Source organism: Loxodonta africana, chromosome 1 (genome assembly GCF_030014295.1).
Source record: "Loxodonta africana isolate mLoxAfr1 chromosome 1, mLoxAfr1.hap2, whole genome shotgun sequence".
Classification (NCBI taxonomy): Eukaryota; Metazoa; Chordata; class Mammalia; order Proboscidea; family Elephantidae; genus Loxodonta; species Loxodonta africana.
Window position 1 is genome coordinate 210,870,795 of NC_087342.1, and position 11,206 is coordinate 210,882,000.

General features: G+C 38.6%; 1 protein-coding gene across 8 annotated transcripts in view; it reads left to right on the plus strand.

Moving 5' to 3' along the window:
• The window catches only part of ADGRG6 (adhesion G protein-coupled receptor G6), a 163,038-nt gene extending 157,207 nt beyond the window's left edge, over positions 1 to 5,831 (plus strand). For 3 of the 8 annotated variants that reach the window (XM_023553106.2, XM_023553184.2, XM_023553220.2), the window contains one exon: positions 2,552 to 2,661. Coding sequence is in view for 5 of the 8 variants with exons in the window: in XM_010588714.3 (XP_010587016.1) it covers positions 2,552 to 2,730 (179 nt within the window). In the remaining 3 variants the exon portion in view is untranslated. Of the gene's footprint in view, positions 1 to 2,551 lie in introns of all 8 variants that reach the window. The other 5 variants (XM_010588758.3, XM_010588804.3, XM_023553142.2 and 2 more) reach the window with 2 other exon arrangements.
• The last annotated feature ends 5,375 nt before the right edge of the window (positions 5,832 to 11,206 follow it).

Genomic DNA, 11,206 nt, shown 5'->3' on the forward strand with positions numbered 1-11,206 from the left:
GCACCAGCAAAATTGCTTTTTCTTTATGATATTTCTAAGCTAGCACAATGACATTCCTGCACTGAATTGGAATTTCTGAGATTGCAAATGGTAGTGTGCTGTGCTGGCTCTTGTCTGCATGGGGTGTCTGCAAGCCGCTCCTTCTAGGAAATGTACCATGCCCTGGAGTTAGTGGGTCACATGTCAGGTAAAGTAATGACAGAAAGCAGCATTTGAGAGAAGGTTTGTTAAAGAAAGAAGTGGAATTCTCTACTTGCCATTGTTGTTATGGGTTACTGGATATGTCATGGTACATTCATAGAAGTCATAAAAGAGAAATTGTCAATTCCAAGCCTGCTTTTCGAGGATTTTTATCTGCTTGAAATTTTAGCATAGGTCAAATAATAGTTAATTTCCCTAGCCCCTGGTTTTCAATCTTCCAGCTTTAATCAGAATCAATATTAAAAAGATAAAAAACCTGTTGCTGTCCAGTCGATTCTAACTTGTAGCTCGTAATTGAATGTCTAATGAGAAGACGGGGAATGCCATAAATATTGAAATGCAGCCCCTGTTCAGACTTTTACTTTATTAGACTGTGAAGACTCATAAAATTGGATCACATCTTTGGGATGTTGCTGGTCAAAATCTCTGAAAGTACATGCCCCTGGAAATTGTCCATGAATACAAATGCGTATATCCTTGAACTTTCTCTAAGGATGCGTGGTTTTTTAAAAATATGAAGCATAAATTGTTCATTATTGGGATTTAAGTCATTAGAAAAATCCCCCAAAGAAAACCAATGGCTAGTGAATATATGAGCTGGAAGAAAGCACAGAATCGATCAGCTTGCTGGCAGCAGAGTGGGGAGGGTGCTTTATATCCTGAATCCCAGGAACGCCTCACCAGCGCTGGGACGTAATCTTTCCACCATGTTTCAGTCTGCACAGTGTTTCCATGAATCATCATCTGTTCCTCTCTTTTGCTTCCTTTAATGTGGGATGAGAACACCATTTTCTATTTTAGCCCTCATTTTATATTTAGTATCTCCTCCAACACAAGGCAAACAGCTGGACAACTGAAATAGCTTCCAAAGACAACATATAATGATGATGGTTTTGACCAATTATTGATGGATTTTGTTTCATCACATGCTAGGTCCAGCTTATTGGAAACATATTGAACAAATTGAACATTGCAATTTTGGAGCCATGTTTCCTTAAGTCATCTTTTCAGGATGGATTTTCTGCTTTTTCCGTACTGAACAGAGAGCATATGACTGGGGGGACTGAGCACATTGTAAAAGGTCATATTAGCTTTGTCATCAGTGTGAAATTTCTGTGGTTAATCTTAGGGTAGAATTTCCCTCCAGAGTGTCGGGAGAGGAGGGAGGGCAGGTACTTAGAAGATGCTCCCAGGGTACATGAAGACAACTATATGTATTTATAGATAATGGCACTTGAGCAAATTTCAGAGCACTATCTGAGCCAATTTTAGAAAGCTTTGGGGTTTAGAAAAACAATATAGCACTGAAAAATTCAGAACAGAAATTTAAAATATAGTGGTCTATTATTATTATATATAAATTGCTCTGATATTATTGCTGTCTGTAGTAATATTATCCTGAGGCTGTAGCGTAGTTCATAAAACAGATATATTTTTATTCAAAGTGTTCTTGATGAAAAGAATTTTTATTTCTATAATTAAAAAAAAATTTAAAAGATGCCTTTTTTTTATATTCCAGTTATTCCACAAGCTAAAAACCATGAGGAAATGTGTTCAGATTAGCCTTTCACGTTTATTTGTGTTCACTTTTATTCTCCAAAATCCTTTAAATTTTACTTTTATAAAAAAATTTTACTATGAAAATGTCAGGCATATATAAAACTAGAGAAGTTAGTATAATTAATCAGCTTGTGCCTATCAACTCTTATAAGCCTATCCCCTTCTTACCTTCCCTGTATTATTTTGAAAACATCTCTCAGACATCATGTTATTTCTTCCATAAATTTTTGAGAATATTTTAATTCATTCTCTAATCCATCACCTCTTCTTTGAGCCATTTGTCACATATATTTTGGAAGCGGAAACCCTGGTGGTATAGTGGTTAAGTGCTACAGCTGCTAACCAAGAGGTCGGCAGTTCAAATCCACCAGGCGCTCCTTGGAAACTCTATGGGGCACTTCTACTCTGTCCTATAGGGTTGCTATGAGTCGGAATCGACTCAACGGCAGTGGGTTTGGTTTTTTTTAATTTGGAAGTAACTTTCTGATTTTCTTAATTTGTTAACTCTTCAAAAAAATACCATTTATGAGAACATTTCTTAAAACAAACCCCAACATAAATTACTAGGAGGCAAATTAACATTTAGTGAATATTAGGAATGTACTTTGAAGATGAAAAACCTGGAATTTTATTGCTGCATATTACCCACTTAAGAAAGAGCCAGTGCTTCATTTCCTTTGCGTACTTCTTTAATGGAAAAATGGAAGTGTTCAGTATGGCATGTCACCAGCTCGTCAGGCATGTCACTGGCTCCTCTCGCAGCCTAATTTTTTTGTATCTTTTCTTGCAGACAGTGCATTCATGGAAAAGTCCTCATCAAAACTGACCCATGCTGATGGAGAACAAACATCAATCATCCCTGTCCATCAGGTCATTGATAAGGTCAAGGATTATTGCAACACCCATTCAGATAACTTCTATAAAAATATCATCATGTCAGACACTTTCAGCCACAGCACGAAGTTTTAATGTCTGTAATATAAAGAGAAGGAACTACCCTGTAGAAACGTGGAGATCTGTATGCAGTGGAAAAAAAAAAAGATACAAATGTGCTAGTACCTAGGTAACTGCATTTCTATGAGGAATATTTTTGTTAAGAAGGCTTTTGTGAAAGGCAAAATTCACCTGCTCAGTGTGTTTCTTCCATGGGGAAGTATTTCACAATCTCTAAAACCATCATCCAGACAGAAATGTGACTCATTAGCTATAAGGAATGTGAGTTTATATATATATATATATATATATATATATATATATATAAAAAATTCAGTCAGACTAATCAGAACTCAGAGGGGAACATTAAAACCAGAGGACAAGGGAGAGGTGAAGGTAAAACTAACCCTAGGTTAGAGCTCATTCATCCCCCACCTAATAGCTAGATTTGGATGTAGTTATTTCTTCCATCTTTCTCAACAATAAAAAGCACACAAATATTTCAAATATCCGTAAGTCCCATCCCAGTACTGGTTTCTATTATCACAGTAGCATTTTCTCTTTTTCAATGAAATTTCAGCCACATGTTGAAAAGAATGTTTAATGTCTGACCCAAAGATTTAAAAAGGTTTTTGGTCATACCAAATGCTGAACATTCTGGACCACAACTTAAGAAAGAAACCTTTCCCAAAATCTTGGCCTAGGTAAAATGAGGCTATAGAAATTTCTAATCTTTAATTTATCCTTCATATGCCTTAAAGATACCCAAGACACCAGGCTTAAGAATCATCATTAATTAGAATTGAATCTTATACATTTGAGTCAAGTCTAGGGTTGATGTTCCATCAATGTGGCTCTCCCAATAGGTGTTTAAGAATGAATTTGTACTGCCTCTGCTCTGGCTCTTTTAATGTGTCTTGAGCCCACAGGCTCATGCGAGGAAGGAGAGTTTCCAGCAGGCCTGCCACGTGTACAATACTCTCTCCCTTTTAGGAGACATGCAGTCATTAAGGCTTTATGGTCCTGTCCTTGCTGAAACATTTCCAATCACACAAATAAAAAGCCTCTTTCTTCCCCTTTCAAGAGTTTTGTTCCGAGAAATAGAGACTGAGACATATAGGTGATTTATCATAACCAAGAGGTCAAACATGCGAGTCTACAATTCCTGTTCTAAAATCTAGTTGTACATAAGTCCTCTGAATGTATTATGTAAGAGCCTGAGGAGGTCTGGCTGGAGAAATAGTGTGTTATTTATGGGTTAGGCTGCTGCACACAAGCCATGTATAAAATTAAGCAGCTTAGGTAGCTCTCAAACTATCCTGAGTAGTGCGTTCCTGCTTGTGAATATATAGGAGACCACATTTTAATTTTTTTTAAATGATGGAGTTGTGTCCAGTTTCTTAGAAATCCGTCCAGTAGAAAGCTCTGCATTTGCTCTGGGAAACATCAGGCTCTGGGAGGTTGCAGCGTAAGTGATGAAAAAAGAAGAAATAACTGGTTAAACCAATCTGCTGAAAGGCGGAGGCCAGAATTGAGCACTTAGAGGCCTTTCGCTCTGCATAGAAAGTTAGCTCTCAGTATGAGACGTAGGAGAGCTTCCAGGCTACGCAGCACGTCAACGGGTCTCTCACTTATCCATCATGAAGCTATTTGCCAGGCTCGGAGGAAAGACGACGTGATGTGGTGGTGAGTTTTTATTACCATTCGGTTTTGCAGTAGTCTGGAACACCACCATTGAAGACATAAGCATTACCCAGCTTGGTTTTAACAGGGGAGGGTTGTATTCAGAAGAAGAGAGTAGGAAATCTTAAAGTCTGTAAGATTCACTATAGTAGAGCCAGACCCTTTTCTATAGGTGTATATTTACAGGCTACTTTGGCGGAGGTTACATATAGATGAAAGTTAGTCCTAAATATTCACTGAATATTTATATACTTTCCCCCAAACCTTAGGGATACATGATAGAATTTAATTAGCTTTCTCCTTTGAGATTTATGCACAAAGTGCTTACTTAGTTAATAGTAATTAAGGCATCACTTCAAAAATGACTTTGTTTTTGGTTTCTAATCATACCCAGATCTGGGAAAACTTTTTCTTTTTTTCATATTTGACAACAATGTCAGCTCCACTTCAGAAATTTTCAGTATCCAGGTGAGGAAATGAAGACTCAGCTGAATAGAAACATTTGCAAATAGATGAAAAAGTCAACCAAGTTCTACCTTCAGTTCCAAATAAACAGCTTTTGCCTGCCTTTAAGACATGAATTTAGTGGAACACCCACAATGTAGTGTAACCTAACTTTGAGAATAGTATCAATTCAGAGACTATTTTTTTTTGTTTGTTTGTTTTGTTTTTTTAAACTACATCGTGTTAGATAGAGTCTTACTCTAGGATCCTGAGATATTTTCCTTTGTTGTTACCCTGGCTTGCCATGTAGATTTTCTTTGTCCATTGTTGGCGAAGACTCATATGTACAGATTTATTTATTTGTGTTTATACATGTCAACTTGTTTCATATCTCATCTTTATATCACCTGGCTTTGTTATTTTAATTAACTTTCTATTGGAGAGACTGTATATATTTTTCTGAGTACTTTGTGAAATAGTTTTCTGTAGCAATGTCTTTGAATATGATGAATAAAAATGACTGTGAGTGCAAATTAGAATGAGTAGCAAGAAGCTACTATACCTGATTTGCCATTTAACTTAAATGGAAAATGTTTTTCAAATAAATACTTAATGTTCATGTTCCAAATTATTAAATTCCTTTATGAGTGAATGTTTTTGTTTTGGACTCTTCAATAGGAAAAGCTTATTTGGCAACTGGAAAATAACCTGCCACCAATTAAGTTAGTGACATGGGAGTACTTTGCCAAAACACTAGAAATATATTACAAAAATCTAGTTCACTGGAGATTAATGCGTTTTGAGGTTTTTAGATTCTCTTAGTGTGACTGATGTAGAGCCAAGCTCTGTGGGAGATTAAAAGTAATGCAGGTTGCTTTTTTGGGAAGTCTTCAGCATCCCCAAAAGGGAACCAAATCAGTAACATTATGTAGAAATTAGGAGCTGGGATGTTTTTCTCGAATTTATGGTGTCTATTTTTTTTTATTGTCGGAGGCTTAAATTTGATAGCATTTAGCCAAATTCATTTGCATGACTAGAACAGAACCTCCCCTTCTTCCTTTCACTGTGGTTATTTAGGATAATTCTTTTCTTCAGAAAGCCAAGGCCCAATTTGGCTCACAGCCCCAATCAGCAAAGTGTATTGCCCAGTGCTAAGTTGTGAGGCGCTTTGGTCAGGCACTGCTGAGCCAACCTCCACAACTCCTGGCCAAGCCGTGTTAAGAAAACAGACAAGCAGTTGCTTAGGGCTCATCTGCAGTATTTATGGGCAGGTCATTTCAGAAAGCTTTGGGAGCGGCAGCAGGGAGTAGTTGGGAAACACTTGTTTGGTCTGCAGGCTGATGTGTTTACAGTATTTCTGAAATCTGAAGGAATGGGGTTTTATAAATACGGTATCTTGGAGGCACTTCTGTGTTTTCAGCTGAATAACATTCCATTTCTCTTACATAAAAGCATCAGATCTCTTTACCTTTCCCTCTGGCTCTCTCTCTTCCCTACCCCAATCTGCCTGCTTTGCTCACTCCTCACCTCTCTCTCCCTTTTTTTCTCTTTCCATGCTTCTCTCCTTCCCTCTTCATTGCTAGGAAGAATAATTAAAGTAATGCTTTTCTTTGAGAAAAATAAGAATTAATGTGAAATATTCAAATGTTTGCATTTATGTTCTATAACCCAGTGCCATCGAGTTGATTCTGACTAGCCTGCCCTCCCCCCCAAAAAAGTAAAAGACATGACATGTTGTCTTACCACAGGCAGCTCTAATCTAAATTGACTAATTAGAATTTGATAGGAAAAAAAATCAAATTCTTTAATATGTTTGAGGACCAGACACTTCCTACTTCCTATCTCATGTAATTTTCACCACAATTCTATGAGGAAATATTGTTATACTAATTTTTCATTTGGGGAAGCCGGTGATTAATGATGGTAAATAACTTGCCTGGCGTCATAGAAAAACAAAGTGCAGGATTCAAATCCAAGTACCTAGCTGTCTTCAAAGAGCCTACAGCCTCATGAAAGAAGAGAATCCAAGGACAGGATAATGCTACGAGAGAGCTTCAGATGTAGGCTCTGGACTAGCAAGACACGAGCGGTGGTCTGATAAGCCTCTCTTGGGGATAGTCATTCCAGGCATAGAGGTTGGAAAGCCCAGGGCCCATAAACCAAACCACACCCGTTGCCCTCAAGTTGATTCCAACTCATTGTGACCCTATAGCACAGAGTAGAACTGTCCCATAGGATTTCCAAGGAGTGGCTGGTGGATCTGAACTGTCAGCCTTTTGGTTAGCAGCCTGAGCTCTTAACCACTGTGCCACCAGGGCTCCAAAGTCCAGAGCAGTGAGTGGAAAGTAGTTGAAGTTGGCTTAACTTCAAGATGTGGGAAAGAAGTTGTAGAGAGGGGCAAAGAGCCTTGAGTTTCAGGCTGAGTAGGCGCTTGCAGTTGTCGTTGAGTCGACTCCGACTCATGGCGACCCTGTATGTATCAGAGTAGCGCTGTGCTCCCTAGGGTTTTTGGTGGCTGATTTTTCAAAAGTATTACCACCAGACCTTTCTTCGAGGCACCTCTGGGTGAACTCAGACCTCTAGCCTTTGACTTAGCAGCTGAATGCATTGACCATTTGCACCACACAGGTAGTAGGGAGGCATAAGGATTTCTGGGCATAGAAGGAACCATATCCAGGTTGAGCTTTAGGAAGGTGACTTTGATAGGATAATTAGAAGGAAAGGGGACTGGACTCGGGGAGAAACTGTTACAAGTAAAAAAAAAAAAAAAAGCAGAGCCTCCAAATTAGCTCATTAAAATATTTTTATTAGCTGTGTTTTGAAAAGTCATAACCAAACAATATTCTAAATTCTCAAACCTTATTGGTCAAGAATTTCTTTAAATGCCTGTGAATAAATGGATAATGAATAATTTCAGACATACTCCAAAATCTTTAGACTCTAACAGAGTCAAAAGCTTTTGGAGTATGTCTGAAATTATTCTTGGTGGGCTTGGCTTATTTTCATTCTGAGTGAGATAAAATGATTTCGATAAATTTAGGATGTCAACCAGAATAAAATAGGTGATGTTGTTGTTCTTAGGTGCCACCCAGTCAGTTCCGACTCATAGTGACCCTGTGTACAACAGAACAAAATACTGCCCGGTCCTGTGCCATCCTCAAAATCATTGCTATGTTTGAGCCCATTGTTGCATCCCCTGTGCTGTGTGTGTGAAGACACTCATCGAGCGTCTTCCTCTTTTTCACTGACCCTCTGCTTTACCAGGAACCCTGGTGGCACAGTGGTTAAGAGGTCGGCTGCTAACCAAAAGGTTAGGTGTTTGAATCCACCAGCTGCGTGGAAGCCCTATGGGGCAGTTCTACTCTGTCCTACAGGGTTGCTATTAGTCACCAACTCAACAGCACATAACAACAACAACTTTACCAAAGAAAAGTGTTCCTTAGAAGCGAGGATGGTGAAACTTCACCTCACATACTCTGGACGTGTTATCAGGAGGGACCAGTCCCTGGAGAGGGACTTCATGCTTGGTAATGTAGTTCTTCCAAGACAGATTAGTTCGTTCTTCTGGCAATCTGTGGTGTGTTCAGTATTCTTCGCCAACACCATAATTCCAAGGCATCGATTCTTCTTCAGTTTTCCTTATCCATTGTGTAGCTTTTGCATGAATATGAGGCTATTGAAAATACCATGGCTTCGGTCAGGTTCACCTAGTCCTCAAGGTGACATCTTTGCTTTAAAGAAGCATTTTGCAGCAGATTTGCCTGATGCGATACCTCATTCGATTTCTTTCTTTCTTTTTTGGCTTTAATGAACAAAAATTTCTTTTGTTACAGTTTAGGAGGCTAGGAGTTCGAATTCAGGGTGCTGGCTTTGGGGGAAGGTTCTTGTCTCTTTTCAGCTTCCACTCCTAGGTTCCTTGGCTGTCATGTGCTGTCTTCCCTTTCCTATGTGCTTGCTTGTTTGCATGCCTCATCTTTTTTTTTTTCCTTTATTATGATTTATATGAAAGCTTACAGCTCAAATTAATTTCTCATTCAAAAGTGTATATACATATTGTTTTGTGACACTGGTTGCAATTCCCACAATGTGCCAGCATGCTCCCTCTTTCTACTGTGGGTTCTCTGTGTCCATTCATCCAGTTCTTGTTCCTTCCTACCTTGTCTTGCTTTTGGACAGGAGTTGTCCAACTGGTCTCGTATATTTGATTGAACTAAGAAGTACATTTCTGACTTGTGTTATTTTTTTGTTTGTTTTATAAGCCTGTCTAATCTGAAAAGTGGGCTTCAAGACTGGTTTCAGTTCTGGGTTAGCAGAGTGTCCAGGGGCTATAGTCTCGGGGGTTCCTCCAGTCTCTGTCAGACCAGTCGTTGTTCAATTTCTTGACTGCTGCTTCCACGGGTGTTGATTGCAGATCCAAGTAAAACAAAATCCTTGACAACTGCAATATTTTCTCCATTTATCCTGATGTTGCTTATTGATCCAGTTGTGAGGATCCTTGTTTTCTTTATGTTGAGGTGTAATCCATACTGAAAGCTGTAGTCTGATCTTCATCAGTAAGTGCTTCAAGTCCTCTTCACTTTCAGCAAGCAGAGTTGTGTCATCTGCAAATCACAGGTTGTTAATGAGTATTCCACCAGTCCTGATGCCCCATTCTTCTTCATGGAGTCCAGGTTCTTGGATTATTTGCTCAGCATACAGATTAAATAAGTATGGTGAGAGGATAAGACCATGACACACACATTTCCTGATTTTTAACCATGCAGTATCCTCTTATTCTGTTTGAATGACTGCCTCTTGGTCTACGTACCCATTCCTCATGAGCACAATTAAGTGTCCTAGAATTCCCAATCTTCAAAGCGTTACCCATAATTTGTTATGATCCACATCGTCGAATGCCTTTACGTAGTCAATAAAACACAAGTAAACATCTTTCTGGTATTCTTTGCTTTCAGCCAAGATCCATCTGACATCAGCAATGATATCCCTTGTTCCATGTCCTCTTTTGAGTCTGGCTTGAATTTCTGGCAGCTCCCTGTCAATATACTGCTGCAACCATTAAAACAGGTGATATTCTCATTAAATTTAGTTTCATATATTGATATTTCTGTGGTCCAGATTACACTGGGTAAGGAATTAACCCAATAAGATAAAAAGTATAAGTACTCTAGGAGCAAAAGAAGGACCTCTAGAATGTTGTATTTTCCTGCTTCATGGTCCCGAGGCTCAATCAAGTACACTAGGTAACTACAACCCAGTGAATAGAGAATGAGAAGTTGCAAATTTAAAACACGGAGCCTTTCTACAGAAAGTTCACCAACCAATCGACCTGACAGATCTCACACATTTGAAACTATTAAAAAAAAATAATTGGTTTATCTGGAAAGATCTGAAATTCAACGATTGCTGTCAAAGTTAATGCTTTGTGTAGCATTAACACTTAACAGCAATAAACGTTAAGTGCCTGCAGTGTCCCGAACTTGACACCTTGGTTTTTTTTTTTTTTTTGTATGTGTTTGTTTTCTACTGAAGGATATTGTTAATATTAAGATCAGATGCACTGGGCTATGTTTATAGTTGTCAGTTTCATAGGCAATATTTGAAATGAATTGTAATTCGGAGTTTGTCTGGCCACTTGCATTTTGTATTTTAGAAAAGGAAATCTCAAAGTACTTTGGATTTTAGTGGATTTGTGAGAACATAGACTAGAAATACAAAGCAAAAGGAGAAAAAAGAAAGTATTAGCATTATGCTATTCAAGACCATTTACCTCAATTGTGCTATGTCACCTTATATGATGCAGACAGTGGGATAAGAACAAAAAGGTTTCCATTTGCTATTAACTCTAAATTGTTTTTACTGTTTCCAGAAAAAGAAAAAGGTCAGGCTGAGATGAATGAGTGGAGAAACCTGCTTTTGAGCGGTTGTCCTGGGAACCATTTTATTACTCAAACTGGCTTTAATTTTGGGGGATTTGATGTAGGAGCACAGAGGGGCCTCAAGGAGCCCAGCAACCAGCTGCGCACCCAGGATTGAGGGAACTGTACAGTCATCCAACAGCCAGTTTCTTTGTAATGCTGTAGTTTTTCATCTTTGCTAGTTTCTCCTTATCTACAGCAGATGAGCTTCCTCTCTAAGGACTTTAGTTTCTGATTCCTCATAGCAGGCTTGAAATTAGCATGGTGCCGATTCTGGCCTCAACCTTAAATATGAACTTGCAGCTCCAGTTCTCATTACCGTATAAGCAGTTTCTTTACTTTAAATTCTTAAGAAAGATCCCCTGATTGGCTTATATTTAACACCCTAGTCAAAGAACACATGTATAAATATGGCTGCCCAGGCTCACTCATTCAGTAGTAACTGTGGATGGGGAGAAGGACAAAGATGC